This window comes from Patiria miniata, unplaced genomic scaffold, assembly GCF_015706575.1.
Source record: "Patiria miniata isolate m_02_andy unplaced genomic scaffold, ASM1570657v1 HiC_scaffold_4, whole genome shotgun sequence".
NCBI classification, from domain to species: domain Eukaryota; kingdom Metazoa; phylum Echinodermata; class Asteroidea; order Valvatida; family Asterinidae; genus Patiria; species Patiria miniata.
Window position 1 is genome coordinate 1136732 of NW_024037071.1, and position 21215 is coordinate 1157946.

At 39.5% G+C, this 21215-nt stretch overlaps 1 protein-coding gene across 1 annotated transcript in view; it reads left to right on the plus strand.

Annotated features, from left to right (window-relative positions):
- Positions 1-21215, plus strand: part of LOC119740040 — a 43948-nt gene that overhangs the window by 13572 nt on the left and 9161 nt on the right. The window contains exons 7-13 of the mRNA XM_038215238.1: positions 99-419; positions 714-974; positions 2064-2156; positions 2774-3034; positions 6047-6151; positions 6616-6705; positions 7635-7955. Of these exons, the coding sequence (XP_038071166.1) occupies positions 99-419; positions 714-974; positions 2064-2156; positions 2774-3034; positions 6047-6151; positions 6616-6705; positions 7635-7955 (1452 nt within the window). The remainder of the gene's footprint in view (positions 1-98; positions 420-713; positions 975-2063; positions 2157-2773; positions 3035-6046; positions 6152-6615; positions 6706-7634; positions 7956-21215) is intronic.

Here is a 21215-nt window from a genome sequence, read left to right on the forward strand (position 1 = left end):
AGCTCTACTTAATTTCATTATCTTCTACGAACAAAACGCAGATATCCTTTTTTCTTTGTTGCTTATTGCCAATTAATATCCGTTTACCTATCCGGCAGTTCGTCTACGGGACGGAGGGTCCATGTATGAAGGCCGAGTGGAGGTCTACGCCAACGGCCAGTGGGGCACCGTGTGCGACGACCAGTGGGACCTGAACGACGCCAACGTGGTCTGCCGTGAGCTGGGCTTCGGAGCGGCCGTGACAGCGGCCTCAGAGGCCGCGTACGGCCAGGGAGAGGGACCGATACAGCTGGACAATGTGGCATGCACGGGGCAAGAGAGTTCCATCTTCGACTGCTCGCATAATGGCATACAGCAGCACAACTGCGGGCATGGTGAAGATGCTGGGGTGGAGTGCTCGGAGCCTACAAATGGAGAAGGTAAATATAGAATTACTGGAAAGAATATAGAATTTGTTGTTACTCACAACTCACTGGCCTAGGGATGCATGACACTTGAGACACAGCCGAGGATGCAATATGTCCTTGACTGGGTTGTCAACAATTCTTTTGATGGCAATATATTACACGATGGAGGTAGTAACTTTCTATACGCAGATGCGATGTTTTTGTGTGAGGTGTTAAGATTTGGTCTGGTCGCAGCATGCCATCACTATCTTAATCATGCAATGTGTATCTTTTTGATTGTGATCTTTTCGATTCTCTCTCTTTTAGGAAACGACCGTTTCTTTGGTGTTGTTGTACGTGCCGGTCTAAGCTCAAACTACACAGAGAACCAACCATGTGGTTCGCCAGCTACAGCAAATCAGTCTGTCGATGGGGCAGTGAATGATTTCCTGTGTGCCCCACCACAATTGGCCAGATATGTGAGTGTGGATATAGATACCTCTTTGCCTGGGGTTACTGAAGCAATCCTGGCGCTTGCTGAGGTGACTTTGCTGGAATACCCATACCTGGAGTGCGCTATCGATGGGGGTAAGTGATTTCGAACTCATAAAAGGCACAAAACTGGCCATACAGACTGCAGAATCAAACGACACCCAGAATTATATGAACAAACAACCAAACAGACAAACCCAACGACCCATCAAACAAACAAAATCACTGTTTTTAAAGGACAAACTGGTAATTGTATTTAACACTAAAAGGCAGGCTTGTTTTGTATGATGGTTTGCTCATTTTGGTCAGGTCATGGTTAGGGCTAGTCAGTGTGTTAATTTGTTATCGTTTTGTGTTTCATCTGCCCCTCATCCCGCTTGTGTTTTGTTTTCCTTTGATGTGCAATGTTCCTGTCGTTTCATTTTGGTGTAGTGATATTGCAGTCACTGTTGTTGTTTGTTTACGTTATTTTATAACTCAATTTTAATTTCGCTCTCTCACTTTTATGCATTGTGTGCCTCTTTTATTTATCTTACTGTTTTAGTGTGTGTACTTAATTTTACATATACAATTCAAATTGTAATATATATTGTTATCTATTTCTATTTTCCTATGTCTGCATCTGGGTTAGGTCAACGGACTATAGTGATGTTTTTTTATCCCTCCCCATGCCATTATAATTATTATGGTTTAGTCTTATATTCTGTGCTATTCTGTTTGTTATGTATCGTTCCTTATCGTTATTTGTCTTGGAATTGTTTTATTGGCTAAATGTAATAATAATTATCTTCTTTTAATTTTGAAGCCTTTTCTATCATTGGAAAGCCAGTTTCGCGAAGCTCCGTGTTAGGTGGTTTTTCTGCAGCAAATGCGGTTGATGGCAACAGTGATACTTTTTTCCATACTTCAGGTGAGAAATTGCATTGTATTTCTTTTTTTCCCTAGTGTATACCAATCATGTCAATCGTCAAAGCAATCTTAAATCTTCATGCCCCTTTATGTTTCAGTTGGTATTGTTGTGAATTGAAAAGAATCCTTCAAAAATAAAAGCGATTGCTCCATTCTTGTTGATGAGTTTCTTTTCTTTGAATGTTACATACAATCGTCTGAAGATTACTTCAACTTAATCTGCAACAAAATATCAATCGTCAGTATCAAAACATTAACCTTTTTTTCCCCTTACAGGGAGTTCCGATCTGCATCCGTGGTGGCAAGTGGATTTGGGTGACGAACACTGCTTGGGTGCAATCACCGTCACGCTCCGACAAGGCTGTTGTGGTATTATGATTGACCATTATTAGTATGCATTATATTAACCCCATGTTTGTCCACTGTTACAGCCTTTGGCGGATTCCAACCTTTCTTCAAATCTCGACTGTACAGCGTGAGACTTTGGTGAAACATCTTTTTGATTGAAAAACCAAGCCTCATGCATTTGCAAAGTTCTTGACCCCGGAAACGGAAAAGCTATATTTTAAGGCTACCATTAATTTTCACCGTCTAAATGAGCTTTTTTTTCTTCTATTTATCAACTTCAGTTTATGTAAACTGCGCTAAAAACGGTCATCCAAAATTAAGTGTAAACAAAAAAGGAAAAAAAAGCAGTTATCACAGACAACCACCCGTCAGGTGAAGTGTGAATTGATTGAGCAAACTATCTATAGTTTTAACAGAAAATAATGATGATGTTCCTGAAATACACTTCCAACAATTCCTCCCCTTGGAAATATGAAAAAAAGTAGTGTGGTAAGATAACTCCCCTTTCTTCTAAAGTCTACCACAAATAAATGTAACAATTCCACTAAATAGACCTTTGAATTATCAATATTTTTTGAACAGCTGATGAACTGAGGCAGTGAATTATTTTTGTTTATTATTGCTGTTGCTGTTTATAGGGCAGAACCGATTCCTGGGAGCGGTGGTACGCGCAGGTCTGAGCTCAAACTACGCAGAGAACCAACCGTGCGGTTTACCAGCTACGGCGTCACAGTCTGCCACTGGGCAGATGAGTGAGTTCCTGTGTGCCCCAGCACGCTTGGCCAGATACGTGAGCTTGGACATAGATATCTCCAGACCTGGAATCACAACAGCAATCTTGCAGCTTGCTGAAGTGACTGTAGAAGAGTACTCGTATTCGGCATGTGTTGCAACCTACGGTACGACAACATTCGATAGATCTATTTACATAGCTGCCAACTAGTACGATTTTTTCATAATTATTACGAATTGTTTGTTAAATTACGAAAATACGATTTGCCACTAAAACATTACGAATTTCCCATTTTCTACCTAACGAAAAAAAAAATACTTGTAAAGTATCGTTTTTGACCGAAAACTTCTGGCGAAATGTCGCGATAATGGATGGACTGCAGTCGACAAGTGACAAGTCTAATAAGAATGCAGTCAAGCACCTGATAGACATCAATGCAGTGTGCGCAGTGGAGTACTTGAGGACCAGACTAAAACTATTTTTCAATGGTGTGTCATTTGTGTGCATCTCGTGGATGTGTGGTTGTGTGTACTGTATGCGAGTACTTTTCAGTGACGATCGTGAGCACATTTAGTCGCTTATTGCCGGGATGAGACCCATCAGTGAGAGATTTTAATCATGGAATTTAATAAGAGTATGGTTGGAATAATTGGTAATAGAGTTTGAGTTTGTCACAACGGACAGAAGAGATAAATCAGCATGCGTTTGCAAGGTATGTTGGCGGGATATTTCTATTGCATACGGTGGCCCTAAATCATTGTGTGTGTGTAAAAACATGATACGAACTCGAAACTCCACATTGATAGCATGCATCTCAAAAAAAAAATGCGCACATGTTATTGTTGTTATTATTTATTTGACTTCAACAAACAAATACAGACATTAAAACAAAATTAATTTTAAAATTTTTTTTTTTTTTTTTTTAATTTTTTTTTTTTTTTTAATTATCTTTTGGCCTACAGTACATTATTGTTCACAACAAGAAGGGTATGCACATGTAAACCATGTAGCTGTACTCGATGTTGGTAAAGCTTTTGATAAAACGAGAAGTTGAAAATGACCGCGCGGTTTGATTACTAATTGGGATTTTGAAAAGTTGGCAGTTATGTATTTATTTGTTTCTGTTTATCGTTTATCAGTAATTTTTCTATTGGTAATATTATCTGCCGACCAGTTTGGATGACACTTATATGCCGAGTGAATGCAGTAAACGTAGCCTATGTGTTTGCTGAAAATGATCTTTGTTTTGGGTTTTGCCACATTCCTGAAGTTATTCCGTGGCTTTAGAATACAGAGAGCTGTCACAAAACTACCATGATTTGGAATCCAGTGAGAGAGCATCCTCTTGGCTAAACAACATGTTTGACAGGCTCAGACCTTGGTCTCAACGTAACTAATATTAATTGAGACCTTATACTATCATTGACCTATCACACTAATTCCCAGCGACATCCGTCCCGCAAAATTCTTCTTTTTTTACACGGAAAGGACAACAAAAATCTCAGAGAAAAGTCGCCCAAATTGCAATTGGATTGGCTTCAGCATTATGGATTGATTATTGAAAATATCCAACATGATTTTTTTATGGATCCGGATGAGAACAAAATACTTAGCAGAGGGAAAGAGAACAACATTTTTCTGAACCGGTCATCAGATCCACGTCTCTCTCTCTCTCTCTCGCTGTTTTTATTTAATTGGAAGGGGCAGGGAGAGGGAGCGTCAGTTCACCTGGCCTTTCAGCCAACGTTGCCCATGTTTTTTTCTCTAGGTCCTAACATGATAAGCAATGATTCAACGTTCGTAGTCTGTTGGCAACAGTTTTAAGATGAAAAACATCAGTATACTACATTCTCTGAATGGAGACGTATTTTTCTTTGCCCCACAGCGACTTGTGCCGGTCGATGCTTTTCCGAAGGCAGTAAGGGAGGATGTTCTTGTGACTCGTTGTGCTCACAGTACGGTGACTGCTGTTCAGATTTTGAATCCCGTTGCAGGCTCCCGGAGGACGATGTTTATTGTAGAGGTATTTGGCGTCTGTGTTATGTGGGCTAATATATAAGTAGTGATCCTCTGTACAATTTTTGACGATACCACATGTAGTTTGCTTCATTAGCAGAATATTTTTAAAAAGGAAATATCACAGATTTACCATTATTAGTTGTACTCTTATAATACAGTGACTCATATGGCTCAAAGACATTCTCACACACTGAACCTAGGCTGTGGAACTCACTTCCAACCCCAGGCCTCTTCAATCTGTAGACACTTTGGACCGGTTCAAATCCACCCTCAACCCCCCGCCCCCAAATTTACCAGGCTTATAACTACACATCATAAAAGTGTCTCTAAGTTTTGTACATTCAGATCATGTCCAATATTGTACAGTGCATTGAGATATATTTCTGTTATGTTTTGCACTAAACAAATATAAGATTGATTTATTAATTGTTATTGTTTTTTTTTTATATGTATTACCCTAAATGGCACCTTAGGAGACATTTTGTCGTTATACCTTAGGAGACACCGGACATTAGGGAGACATTTCAAGGTCTCCCTAATGTCTCAGCTCCTATATTTAGAGCAAAACCTTTAATGTCGCAAATAGGCTAGGTCGATTGCTCGTGATCCAAAACGTATATATACCAGAATTCGTGGGGGTTGGATAAGGTAAAATCCAGGGGGGGGGGGGGAAAACGGGGCCATGGCCTTTCCCAAAACGAACCCAATTTTTGTTTGTATGAAGTGACGTCAAAATTAAGGCAGGAACTGCGTACACTACCATCTTTCCCAAAAAAAATGGTTAAATTGGTCAGAAATTGCCTCCGATCGCTCCACAGATCATCTAGAATCCACACAAAAAAATCTTTCTGGGGCCCTTGAACTGGCCCCGAACCTCTTGCCCAAATTTTTTGGACCTACTTTTTGGGGGACCAAATTATTGTTGCCCCCCCCCCCCCCCAATCGTGTTCTGAATCCACCCTTGGTAAAATTTGGGATTGGCTATAAGTGAGATTCAAGTTGGAAAGCAAAGGTGTGCACACTTAGTGTATGGGAATGTCTCATAGGTCATCCATTATTGGTAATTAATAATGCTTGAAAAGAGAATCACAAAAGTTGTTATTCAATTTCAATGCATTTGGATGATTGCCTCTTGATTCAGTTTCTTTTATCTTTAAAGCTCTTTTGATCATTGGAAAGCCAGCCACTCAAAGCACCTCTTTCAGTTCATCCTACCCAGCAGGAAAAGCTTTAGATGGTAACATCAACACATTTTCACACACCGGTGAGTCGAGAACAGGCTTACTTCGGGTCTGGGATTCTTCTTCGATTTCAGTCTTTTTTGTTGCAATAATTTTTTTCAGCATTGAAAAATCAAGTTTAATATCACGCCTGCACCTGGACATAATTTGCAAAATTTACTGTTTGTAAAGTGAATCAAAAAGTTACAGAGGCCTGATATGTTTCATTTCGTCTTTGACCAACCCTGCCTGTCTGCAATGCCCCTGCATGTTTGTTTCTTGTCCATGTGTCATTTGCTTTTGAAGAGGTCTTTGCTAAAGACGAAATAATTATTTCAGGCCTCTCTAACTTTTTGATTTGTATATATTTCAGATCAATCCAGTCAGTGAGCAGTTTGCAGCAGCTTAATCATTTTTCATTTTTTGGTAGAGTGGTTTCTACATATGCTTCATTCTTAAAATCAGATGGTGAAATAGGACTTTTCTTTGCATCCTTGTTACTTTGCAGCCAACGGGGATTTGCATCCATGGTGGAAAGTAGACTTAGAGAATGACCACTGTTTAGGAAGAGTTACCGTCAGTCTCCGAAAAGTTTACGGTGAGTTAAGTGAATACATGTAATTGCGGTTATCCGAAAGTATTCTGTAGATTAAGACCTATTTCACTCTTACCAATTTATGTGAAGAATAACTCGATTCAATCATAATATAGGGTGAACAGAGGCGAAGTTGATGTACTTATAAGAAAAAGTGAATGAGAATTACATCAGCATGTGATGTTGAATTAGCTGAGGGGTCAGCCGTACGTTTTATCAAGTTTTGGATTGTCAAAATGAAGCGCTTGATAACACTGAAAAACTGCAGCGATTCAAGATCAGTATACCATTACAAAGAGTGTTCTTTTCATTGTCTAATCGATTTAAAATACCATCTTGCATAGGGGTATGCGCATAGGAATATGTATATCATGTCATGAGATGAATTTAGAATACCAAATACTTACACATTGTGCTTATACACGGTTCAACTTCACATGTAAGAATCCAAAACAGTTTTCACATATATTTTTGAAGGTTTATTCTAAGTCTTGCCCTTTATTCATCAAGTGTTTTATTTTTTGATAAGGATCTTTTCGATCAATTCACTCCTAGGAGAGAAACGTTTTCATGGTGCTGTTGTACGTGCCGGTCTTAGCTCAAACTACATAGAGAACCAACCATGTGGTTCACCAGCTACAGATGAACAGTCTACTCCACCTATACGCCTACCGTACCTGCCCTAATAAAATAACTTCACTATTTCTGGCACTTTGAAAAAAATGATAAGTTCAAAAAAGGGATTAATTTGTTTCTGTAAAAGCAGTGAAACGACAGTGCGGCATAGATTGCAAGTTTCGAGATGGGACCATCTTGGAACAAAGTTACTATGCCAGCTCTACTTAATTTCATTATCTTCTACGAACAAAATGCAGATATCCTTTTTTCTTTGTTGCTTATTGCCAATTAATATCCGTTTACCTATCCGGCAGTTCGTCTACGGGACGGAGGGTCCATGTACGAAGGGAGAGTGGAAGTCTACGCCAACGGCCAGTGGGGCACCGTGTGCGACGACCAGTGGGACCTGAACGACGCCAACGTGGTCTGCCGTGAGCTGGGCTTCGGAGCGGCCGTGACAGCGGCCTCAGAGGCCGCGTACGGCCAGGGACAGGGACCGATACAGCTAGACGATGTGGCATGCACGGGGCAAGAGAGTTCCATCTTCGACTGCTCGCATAATGGCATACAGCAGCACAACTGCGGGCATCACGAAGACGCTGGGGTGGAGTGCTCAGAGCCGACAAATGGAGAAGGTAAATATAGAATTACTGGAAAGAATATAGAATTTGTTGTTACTCACAACTCACTGGCCTAGGGATGCATGACACTTGAGCCATATATTAAACGATGGAGGTAGTAACTTTCTATACGCAGATGCGATGTTTTTGTGTGAGGTGTGAAGATTTGGTCTGGTCGCAGCATGCCATCACTATCTTAATCATGCAACGTGTATCTTTTTGATTGTGATCTTTTCGATTTTCTCTCTTTTAGGAAACGACCGTTTCTTTGGTGCTGTTGTACGTGCCGGTCTTAGCTCAAACTACATAGAAAACCAACCATGTGGTTCACCAGCTTCAGCTGAACAGTCTGCCGATGGGGCAGTTAATGATTTCTTGTGTGCCCCACCACGGTTGACGAGATACGTCAGTTTGGACATAGATCGATCAATGCCTGGGGTCACTAATGCATTGTTGATGCTTGCTGAGGTAACTTTGCTGGAGTATCCATATTTGGAGTGCGCTACTGATGGAGGTAAGTGATGTAGAACCAAATATCAGTCACTATCTGTTATTGACGGTTACATGCTCTCAGAAGATCTCCCTTTAATGTTTAAATTGACATTACATCCAGGAATGCGCACAATTGGCAACAAAACGCGCTTTAAGCGAAATACTTTAATTAGAAAGAGCATTTGAAGGTAGGATATAAACGTCCATATTATGCATTCATCCTGTAAAATCTGGGTTTTTCTGTGTTATTCTTGCAATTCGAACCATGCGAGAACGAATTTCGGCCATAATGGCCATAAATAGCAAAGTAGCTTTCCAGGAAGATAAACTACCCAAAACATCCAATAGATCAACTAGGGGCTGCACACAAAACTCTACGTTCATCCCACTTCATACCAAAAAAGACTGTAACAAACATTCCCCCATCCCACGTACAATCCAAGAGTGGAACCTTCTTCCACTCTCCATACAGGAAGCCACTTCTGCTGACACCTTTAAATCAGACTTGTTAGCCTTGGATGACAAAGACCTCTTAAAACCGCGCTTACCCTCTAAGGCCAAAAAAAAAAGTCTCCGGTTTCTGGTATGCGCGCGCGTCGCCGTAGCCATGCGCGTCGGCAAAATGAAAAAGTTTTTTTTTTCAATGAAAGATGATGTCTCAAAACCGCCAAACTCACTGGTTTGACTGGAATCCTGCTGCTGCACAATTTTAACATGTTTTTAGATTGGGTTATGGTCGAGAATAAGCTTTATGTGGCCTCTCTGGACTCCCATATATTTGTACTAAGTTTAGTCGGGCACCATTTGCAGTCAGCACACATTTGAAGCAAACAAATCAGGTAAAAAAAAAAAAAAAGCCGCGTCGCCGCACCACTTTTTGGGCAAGCTCCATACCAGAAACCGGAGACTTTTTTTTTTGGCCTAAACTATAAATGATCTTGCTGCCAGCACTACGCCTGCGTGTGTATAACCCTCTGGAGGCTGTTAACGCAGTACTGAAGCAGAGGCATTAATATTTTGACTCTCAAAAATGTTGCTCCTGAGTACTAGTTGAGTGTTAGTTGTGACAACGTCACTTGAAGGAAACGGCTGGAAATACGTATACGTACGTATACAATTTGCCGCGTCCGATGTAAACAACCAGGTGTTTTTTTTCCAGGAACAATAAGTCATTAGGTTAATTACCTTTCAACCAGACATTTCAAATAGTATAACGGTCCAAAACACACAGTTTTCGGGAATTTCAGGCCATAATGCCCTATTATGGTGTTCCTAGTTAGGATGTTTCGCCATGGTATTGTCAATCTCTTAAGTGCTTTATTAAAGTCATCCTATGAAAAAAAAATGCCACTTTCTTTGATTTCTTTTCATCGTATGTTTTCTTTTGTTCCCTTCGCAGCTTTTTCTCTTGCTGGAAAGCCACTGCCGATTTCCAAAAGCACCGCTTCGTTTGCTGCAGAGAACGCGATCGATGGCGACATCAATACTTTCTTCCACACTATACGTGAGACATTAAAATGTGTTTATTCTTCCTTGTGTATAATGACAGTAATCATATGCAATTAAAAAAAAACAATCCGATCAAACTTTGGTATAGTGTTAAGAAATTGAAAAGTATACGATGAACATAAGGCCAAAAAAAAAAAATATTCGGTCTCTGGTCAGACCAAAGTTCCGGAATTGACGCGGCCACGCGGCTTTTTTTTTTTTTTTTGGGCTTTTTTTTCTTTTTCTTCAAGCTTGGATTGTACAGACAAGGTGGGGTACTGTTTTGCTTTTTTGGTGTCCTCATGTACATTGGTGTCCTCCATAATTTGCCTTGGTGCTTTCGATCATTTGCCTTGGTGCAATTTCCCATTCCTTGGTGCTCTTTGGTAAAAAAAAAATTAGGAGGTGCGGAAATAGAGGGCGCTGTTGGAGCTACCGCGGAACATTTTGGAAAAAAAAAAGATCGACGCGCATGATTAAAATCGACGCGCACGCTGACCAGAGACCGACTTATTTTTTTTTTTGGCCTAAAAGTAATTGCCTCATTCTACACGATGAGTTATCCTACTCTGAATTAGATACAAAATCATATTGTTGTTTCAACTTAACTAAGCCATTCGTTTCTACCCGTCATATTACAGCCGGTGATTCGCATCCGTGGTGGCAAGTGGATTTGGGTCTGGAGCACTGCTTGGGTACAATCACCGTCACTCTCCGACAAGACTGTTGTGGTATGATTGATTGTAATTAGTTTTATCCCTCACGAACCGCCAGCCATTTTCACGAAACAGTGCATAACTTACGCCATGTTTACGCGGGTGCAGTGGCGTCGCCAAGGGGGGGCCAGGGGGGGCACGTGCCCCCCCTGGAAAACTTAGTGCCCCCCCGAGTGCCCCCCCATCTGAGATTTGGGTTGGTAAAAAAATATATATATAGTTTGTTATATTCAACTCCCATCATCTGAGTTGGTTTTTCATAAGGACAAAGAAGCACAGTAATTCGTATTTTCTTAAAATGAGCTGCAAATGTGGCACCATTTTGCATCTAGCCCATCCTCCGTATGCGAAAATTTTCCAAAGGGGAGGGGGGCACCCCCTCCCCTTAGACCCCTCCCCCAGGACGGCGATCCGTATCCACCTAAGTGCCCCCCCCCCCATCAAATGCTGGTGCCCCCCCTGTGCCCCCCCAGACTGAAAAGTCTGGTGACGCCACTGCGCGGGTGTTAAGGCAACGATTTGTTGCGTACTTATGCTAAATTTCAAGAAATTTCTCGTAGCTGCGCAACGTATTATAAATCTGATGCGTGTTCTGTTTTCTTCATTTTTAGCAGCAAAACGGCTGTTTGTTGATAATATCTTTTTGGTTTAAACAAAACTGTCGTGACCTTTGCCACAATTTTGAAAAGAGTTTTTTTCTACTTTTTTTTTCGGATTCATTCGAAAACTCTAAAATAGGCTGTTGCGAGTAAAATAGCAATTAGTTTACCTGAAGCAGGTGTTTTTTTTTTTTACCCCGTCACAAAATGGGGATTCCACTGCTCTTTCAGATCTTGGTAGAAAATGTTCAAGCTTAATACATTTGAAAAGCATCATACCACAACAGGAAAGAAAAGTTCCGTGATTTTGGTAATGTAAAGTCATCACTCAACAGTCTCTGAATGAGAGCCTTGTTGACTAGTGAAAGAAACTTGAGATTTTTTTCCGCATCCTGCGTGGAAAACGGCATCGTACAAAAAAGTGTGTATACACAAAGTCATGTACCTAAAACATCCATCTAAAACCACATAAAGAGTCAGCATGAAAAGAGCTTGCTGGTCGAATCGAGAGAAAATAAACATTTTTGGGTCCCTATGAAGCACGAACTGATTTTGCAAATTGTCAATATGTCAATGTACAATATAGACACTGTTCCATAGCACACCAAACGACACTGCCCTTTTATTGAATAAAGAAGAGTAATATTAAATTGCATATATATATTTTTTTTTTCTCGTTCTAAAGGGCAGAATCGATTCCTTGGGGCGGTGGTACGCGCAGGTCTGGGTTCCAGCTATTCAGAGAATCAACCATGCGGTTCACCAGCAACTGCTGAACAGTCTGCAAATGGGGCAGTTAACGAATTCTCGTGTGACCCAGCACGGTTGTCCAGATACGTGAGTTTGGACATAGATCCTCTCAGTCCTGGTGTCACTAATGCAATCTTGATGCTTGCTGAGGTGACCGTGGAAGAGTTCTCGTATGCGGAATGCCCTGCATCATACGGTATGAACATAATATGAGCAATTAATTCTTTATTTGAAGGAGCTGATACTTTTTACTTAATATTTCAATCTCTTTTTTTTTTCTCGAATGGTCAGTATGACAAAACCAGATGAATATTTTTGCTTATTATTTTGCTTGCATCGTCCATTTTATAAACTGTGTCGTTGTCTCTCTAGTATGTTTAATATGTCCGTCTGTAAAGTTTATTAAGTTTATGTCCACTTCGTTTGTTTGTCTGTTTCTGTTTCATTGTTTTGTTGTGTTTTGTCTTTGAATTTAGTCTTCCTTTTTCAGTATTGTTTATTTATATATTTTTGTGTGTGTTTAAGGCATTCCGTTTATAAGCTCCGGCTTCTTGTGTAATGCCTCCACTTAGTAGTTTTCATGTAACAATTGTTTTGTTTTCTAAAGTGCTTATTCATGTGGAAATAAATGTTTCTGAAATGAAATGAAAATGAAATATAGGATGAAATACTTTTGAAGTTATTTCCTACACATCCATCGAATGTTTACAATGTGTTTATCTAGTAGGATGATTTTAATCGGCCGAGCGTTCTCAAACAGTTTAGCACAATAATGGACATTTAAATGTCTCCCTAATAAGTTGGATCGATAGCACGGGGTCCACTATTATTATTAAAAAAATTCCAAAATTCGTGGAGTATGATAAGTTAAAATTGGGGTTAGGTGTCATAAAAGTTGGGGAAAATGTGTTTACATGTCTATGGGAATGTTTGCCTTCTGGCCCATTATCGGTAAATCATCAAATATAGTTTAATTATATCTATCTAAAATATTACATTTTCACCTACATCCAGAAGGTGACTTAAATTGTGGCTACATTTTTTAAAAATTCACATTGGTATAGGCCTAGGCCAATTGGACAAACCGTTAAATATTCATGTTCGTATTCATCTGGCCTTCGATAAAGTAAAAACAATTGTAAGAACTTAATTTCTGTTAGTTCGCAGCGTTGATGCCTTATTATTGTGTAAAAAAATATATCCAGAGGGCGCATTGTGCCCAAGTCCCGTATTCTCTACTTGCAAATACCGAAATTCGCATTGTCTGTGGGCCAGGTGGACACAAATATCTCGTTCTTTACTGAATAACGCTTTGAGTTGAGCTCATTGTAATCCTAAATCGGTATTTCATGCAATTTTAGCATTTTGTTCTGAATGAAGACATACTTTTCTTTCCCCACAGCGGTCTGTGCTGGTCGATGCTTGTCCAAAGGCAGCAAGGGAGGTTGTTTTTGTGACGCATTGTGTTCACAATATGGTGACTGCTGTGCAGATTTTGAATCCCATTGTAGGCCTCCTCAAGACGATATATATTGCACAGGTACATATACACTTCTAATTTCATATGGTGACCGGTTGTGCTTACTTTTGCGGCATTAAGGCGACCACCGTCCTAATGGCGACATTTTGCCGGTTGCCATAATGCAGAAGTACTAGATAGCCACAGAATTTTGTTGTCGTAAATTGGTTTAATCGATCGCTTTTGGTCCAAAACCAAAAAATACAAAATTTCGTTTGGGTCGGATAAGGTAAAATTGGGTTAGGTCACATTAAAGTTTTGTAAATTGTGTACACGTGTCTATGGAGCGGTCGCCCTATATACACGTGTACCGGTAGTTTATATGACTTTCATATTCCCCTAGAGGTTCAATATGGGTTGTTTGCTCTTCACAACTAACGAGTTTTTCTGTCTTGATTGGCGCCTGTACGGTTAATGACAAGTTATGTAGACGTGCTTAACATAGAGTTGGCTATGTGAAACTCAGCATCTTCTTTATTTCAATCACTTCATATCCATGTTGAAAACAATACAAAACTATCTTGGTTATACAATGTACGTACCATTATTAAAGTTTCTTATTTACTGAGTGCCAATACAGTGGCAAGATGGCCATGCCATTCAGTTTTCTATTTCCTTTATTGAAGCTCTTTCGCTCATTGGTAAGCCAGCCACTCAAAGCACCTCTTTCAGTTCATCCTTCCCAGCAGGAAAAGCTTTGGATGGTAACATCAACACATTTGCACACACCGGTGAGTCGAGAATAGGTCTACTTCAGGCCTGGTAAATGCCTCTTCGATTTCTGTCGTTGTCCGTTGCAATAAATGATTACAGCATTGAACAATTCAGTTTAATTATCAAGCCTGCATTGACCAGTTCAGTTGAATATCACGCCAGCACCTGGATACATGGTAAAATAAGACGTAATACAATAATATTTTTACACATTTGCAATCCTTGTTTAATACTTTGCAGCAAGTTAAATATCTTTCCTGCATGCTTCATTCTTTATATCGTTATGGTGAAATAAGACGTTATAATAATTTGCAATCCTTGTTACTTTGCAGCCACTTCTGGGGATTCGCATCCATGGTGGAGAGTGGACTTGGAGAATGATCGCTGTTTAGGAAGAGTTACTGTCAGTATACGAAAAGGCTGCTGCGGTGGGTAAACTGTATAATTGCAGTCATATGAAAAAAACTCTGTCAAGATCAAAGACTAGGGTTAAGACCAATTTCATTCTTAACATTTTCATTGAGTTTTTTTTTTATAAGCAAATGAGGTTAATTCGATATTATGTCTGTTGGATTCATTAATTGGTAACAACATGTAATGAATCAATATGTCATAGTGCTTGTGTTTTACACCCATATAGAATAACAAAATCCTGTTTGTATCTTTTAAATTTATTTTCAAAGACTTGCCCATGTTTTGTCATACTCCTCATAAGTGTTTTTAGTTAACTCTCCATGATATTTTTTTGATCATCTCGTTTTTTAGGACAATATCGTTTCCTTGGTGCTGTAGTACGCGCCGGTCACAGCTCCAACTTCATAGAGAACCAACCATGTGGCACGCCAGCTACAGCAGACCAGTCTGTGAATGGTGCAGTTAGCAATTACCTGTGTGACCCACCACTGTCGGCCAGATATGTGAGTGTGGACATAGATCCATCTCGGCCTGGGGTTACCTTTGCAGTCTTGATGCTTGCTGAGGTGACCCTCCTGGAATACCCATATTTGGAGTGTGCTACCGATGGGGGTAAGTGGTTGGAATCAAATGTCTGTCATGTGTCTATTTTATTGACGGTTATGCATACTTTGTAGTAGAAGTTCTTCGATTAAGGTTTTGCCCTACGCCGACGTATAAACACGTATACCCATGGGCGTCGCGAGGGGGGGGGCAAGGGGGGGCACTTGCCCCCCCCCCCCTGGAAAAGCAAAAAAAAAAAAAAAAAAAAAAAGAGGCGCGAAGACAAAGTGGTGTAAATTTAATGAGTTGGGGGGGGGGCAAAATGTCCCTGCCCCCCTCTAAAACTGATAGATCGCAAATGTGTTGAGAAATACCAGCATTTTTTGGCCAAAAATTTTTTTTGCCCCCCTCTAGAAAAAATCCTGGCGACGCCCATGCGTATACCCAGTGTGTTACCTCCCGAGTGAAAGTTGGGGGGAAGAAAGACAAATTCTTCCTTTAGCGCGCAATGGTGTTCCTAGTTTCTCCACTGTAGTGTTAATCTCAAAAGTGCTTCATTCACGTCATCTTGTAAAAATATGCTTTGATATGATTTCTTGTTATTCTATCTTATCTTTTTTTTTCTTTCTCCGAAGCTTTTTCTCTCGTCGGAAAGCCACTTCCAATTTCTAAAAGCACCAGTTCCGCTACATTTCCTGCAGACAATGCGATCGATGGCAGTATCGATACTTTCTTCCACACTTTAAGTGAGGCATTAATGTATTTGTGTTTTCCTGTGTAAAATGTGTAAAAAAAAAAATGACTGTAAGGCCAAAAAAAAAATAAGTCGGTCTCTGGTCAGCGCGCGCGTCGATTTTAATCATGCGCGTCGATCTTTTTTTTTTCCAAAATGTTCCGCGGTAGCTCCAACAGCACCCTCTATTTCCGCACCTCCTCATTTTTTTTTACCAAAGAGCACCAAGGAATGGGAAATTGCACCAAGGCGAATGATCGAAAGCACCAAGACAAATTATGCAGGACACCAATGTACATGAGGACACCAAAAAAGCAAAATAGTACCCACCTTGTCTGTACAATCAAAGCTTGAAGAAAAAAAAAAAAAAAAAAAAAAAAAAAAAAAAGCCGCGTGGCCGCGTCAATTCCGGAACTTTGGTCTGACCAGAGACCGAATATTATTTTTTTTTGGCCTAATCATATACTCTTTTTATTTATACATTGAAGCCAGATCATTAATTGGTAGTATTAAGGCATTGAATCATCTGATGAACGTGAAAGTAATTAATATACATCAATTATCTGGCCAACTCTATTTGGCCAACCGTCTTGCTTTATTCTACATGATGAAGTGTCCTACTCTCTAACGACTTCAACCTCATTTTCATCATCACACTATGAATATACTAAGTCATTCATTTTTTCCCTGTCATATTACAGCCGGCGATTCGCATCCATGGTGGCAAGTGGATTTGGGTGACGAACACTGCTTGGGTGCAATCACCGTCACGCTCCGACAAGGCTGTTGTGGTATGATTGGTCATGATAATAGTCTTCTCCCTTTCGGACCAAGGACCCTACATCCTTCAGCAGATCCCTCCCCACCCCCACCACCTCCCGTCAAACGTTCATAGCGTTCCTCGACTTCAGTCACATACGAATTTCACACAGTTGGTCCGGAATCGAGAACCGGGTTTTTTCCCCCTCTCATTTTCTTTTGAATTACGCACAGTGAAAGAAATGTTCATTTCAAGTCACAATGACGTTATTTAAGTATATAATTTTTTCCAAGACATTTGTGTGTACAATGTGTGCGCCCAAAACATCCTTCTGGAAATAAGTAACCGCGCAACAGCAGGAACTAAGTTGCAAGTTAAATCGACAGAGAAAATACAGCCTGTGCGGTCCCCATAAAGTATGAACTAGTTTTGAAAATTGCCATTTGTTAATAAGTATATAAAGATGTTGTTCCAATGCACAGCAAACGACACTGCGCTTTTTTTCATCAATCAAGAAGAAAAATTCTGGTTAAATTGCATACTTTTTATTTACTCTTGTTGCTCCACCAGGCCAAAATCGATTCCTTGGGGCGGTGGTACGCGCAGGGCTGAGTTCAAGCTAAGAGCTTGCTGGTGAAATCGAGAGAAAATTAACATTTTTGGGTCCCTATGTAGCACGAACTGATTTTGCAAATTGTCAATATGTCAATATACAATATAGACACTGTTCCATAGCACACCAAACGACACTGCCCTTTTATTGAATAAAGAAGAGTAATTAAATTGCATATATATTTTTTTTCTCGTTCTAAAGGGGAGAATCGATTCCTTGGGGCGGTGGTACGCGCAGGTCTGGGTTCAAGCTATTCAGAGAATCAACCATGCGGTTCACCAGCAACTGCTGAACAGTCTGCCACTGGAGCAGTTAATGAATTCCCGTGTGACCCAGCACGGTTGTCCAGATACGTGAGTGTGGACATAGATCTTTCCAGTCCTGGTGTCAATAATGCATACTTGCAGCTTGCTGAGGTGACCGTGGAAGAGTTCTCGTATACGGAATGTCCTGCATCCTACGGTACGGTAGAATTCGTAATGTAATTTGCTTGCTTGTTTGTTTGTTGGGGTGTTGGGGTGTTTGTTTGTTTGTTTGTTGGGGTGTTTGTTTGTTTGTTTATTTTTGATGACTTGTAAGGTTTTTAATTTACTATAAAGAATGTAGTTTGATTAGACACCGCATGCAAAATCGAGTTGTTTATTCGCCTTCTATTAAAAATTAAAGCCTACCGTACTTAACGGGCCTGTAATGGTTTTACAGCAGTCTTTGAAAAAAAACCACCTTTGTGTCCCATTAAATCCTATTTTCAGTTTGCATTTAGCCATTTTCTATGGTACTTTTGTGCCTAATTAAATTTCCGCATTTGCGAGCAAATTGTGATGTCATTTCAGGCAGAAACCTGAATGTTACAGCTATATTTCTGCACGCCAGAATTTTGGATATTTTGCTGATGTATATTTTTTCGTTGGTGATTCGTTGTTGTGTCAGTTTATGACAATCATCCAAAAAACAACCTTTTTTTTAACAAATGTTTTTAAAGAGTAAATTTTTGGATTAAACAGAAAACCCATAAACTGAACAGTGTCTTCCTGAAATGACATTGCAGTAACAGCACCCTCAGTTGTCGAAAAAATCTTGAAAAGAAGAGCACTTTTCAATAATATTAACCAAATAGGGATATCAAATGGTTTTCATACATTTACGAGCAGTTGCACGACATATGTTCTCAAACGTTTCATTGAGCAAATTTTTGGGCTCTCAATTATAGCGCAAAACCCATAAACTGAACAGTGTTTTCCTGAAATGACATCACAGAAACAGCAGCCTCAGTTGACCAGAAAAGCATGAAAAGACGTGCACTCTTCTAAAAATGTATCAACCGAAAAAAGGGATATCAAAACGTTGTCTACAGATTTACGAAGAGTAGACAGTTACACAAAATGCGTTCCTAGGAAAAATTCATTACATGGACCCTTTAAGAAAGTTGTATTATTCTTGTAATTCCTCGCAATGAGAATGTATGAGCTACCTCAAAGATTTGATATATTTGACATAATTTCTTTTCTCCACAGCGACCTGTGCTGGTAGATGCTTTTCCAAAGGCAGTAAGGGAGGATGTTTTTGTGATGAACTGTGCACACATTATGGTGACTGCTGTGCAGATTTTCTGTCCCGTTGCAGGCTCCCAGAAGACGAAATATACTGTACAGGTATATTTTTTCATTATTATTTTGGCTATTTTTTTTTGGGGGGGGGGGGGCTGAAGTGTTTCTTTGTCTAATGTTTGACCCGGTTCATGTATCTTGTTAATGGAATATTCGGTATTTGCTTTTGCTCTTTTTTCAGTGATGGGTGGATTTTGGGGTTAGTATTTTATAGCAGATATTGTTTCACTAACCTGTTTGAAGTTTTGTGTTCGTAGATGCTAGAAAAACAAGGAAAACAATCCTGTTTTTGTAGTCTGGTTCCCTGACCCCACTTCAGATGAAACGGAGCAATTTATAGACGTCAGGGAGTTGTAAGGTCAGGGAACCAGTCTAGCTGGCTTGTACCCGTTCATGGGTGTGTAATGGATTGCATACAAAATGCGGACTAACTTAATTCTACAACAAATTGGTGGCAGTATTTGAAAAAAAAAAGCCACATTTGAAAAAAATGTATCTAAATTATTGGGCTTGCTTCATTTCATTAAAATGCACCTCTTCTTACCTTTTAACTGTGAACATTATACGTAATTTGCATACCCTATTCCAAGGTTATGTCTATTTCTGTGAAAAAAACCCACAAAACTGGGCTGTCCGCCAGTGATCTCTTACCGTTCTACGAACTGATGCAGACCCATCGAGTATACAATGAAATGCGAACATTTTCCCACCTCAATGAATAAACGAGAACTTGTAAAGGAAAACATCAACAAAAATCACCAGCAATTTTTCAGGGGAAAAGAGAGATTACTTCTTCCTCGTATTCAAAACACAAAATCGGACAGTAAAAATCATGTTTCTTTCTCGATTTCAATTATTGAAATGTCATTTGTATTTGAATGCTTGTGTGTAATATGTAATCCTCACTAATCGCAAATGCTTCTTATTGCATTCTATGAATAGCTATTAAAATGGGTTATTTGAGTACTGCTATCTTCTGATGGAATGGATCAACTTCATTAATTTTTTTTTTCTTCAGATGAGTGGAAGAAAAAACATGCTCTTTTAGGACATGCTTGGTTGGTGTATCAAAATTTAATTACTTTTTTAGAGAAAAGTGTGTAATCCAAGTCACTTTCTTTTTGACTCATGCACCCCGTATACAAAGCACAAAATGTCGTCTGTGTGTGTACTTATATGATTATGTAGTTTAAGTGTTGTTATACAAGGGGAGTCACAAAATACAAAACCCATATGTCATGACTATTGTTTTAGTGAAGTTCTGCATGTATTACTTTCAAAATCTAGGATATAAAAGCCCAATTCATAAGCCTTCTTTTAGTAGAAGAATCATTGAAATCACTCAAGTACTTTCCAAGTTACGGAATTTTAAACACAACCCCTGTTTTAAAGTTCTGTCCGCGGATCACAAAAAGACGAGCGTTCTTTCAGCAAAATAGAAAACAACTCGCACACATCCTACGGGATTTGTTTTCATTTTGCTGAAAGAACACTTACCTTTCTTGTGATCTGTGGTTGAACTTTAAAACGGTGGTTAAGGTTTAAAATTACCAACTTGAAAATTACATGAGTGATTTGAATTATTCTTGTACTAAATGAAATCTTATGAATTGGGCTTTCATATCCTAGATTTTGAAAGCGCTACATGTAGAAAACAATGGTCTCGACATTAGGGTTTCGCTTTTGTGGACTCACCCTGTATAATTATGTCAAGGCATTTGTATGAACGCCACTTAAGTTGATTAATTTCTTTCATCTTTAAAGCTCTTTCGGTCATTGGAAAGCCAGCCACTCAAAGCACCTCTTTCAGTTCATCCTACCCAGCAGGAAAAGCTTTAGATGGTGATACCGACACATTTGCACACACCGGTGAGTCTAGTTTAATGCTGCAGCAGAATAATGTCATCCTGAGGTCAGATATTCTCCTTTTTTGTGATAAATCTGAGCCTTATTAAATCATATTTCATATCACCCTGGAGATAAATTCTGAAACACTGCATTAGCAAAGTACCATAAATCGGTTTCAACAAAAATAGCCGTGCTTTCTGCATGCTTCATTTTTGTGATCGTGAAATAAGGTTTGGATTAATTTTGAAGTCCCTAATTTGTTACTTCGCAGCCCTTTCTGGAGATTCGCATCCATGGTGGCAAGTGGACTTGCAAAATGTTCACTGTTTAGGGAGAGTTACTGTCAGTCTCCGAAAAGGCTGCTGCGGTGAGTTAACTGTATAATTAGAGTTATCTGAAGATTCGGTTCAGAAGAAAGACCAGGTTTAAAAATGTTTTTATTTTTAATCAATTGTGTTTACAATTTCTTGAATTAAAGC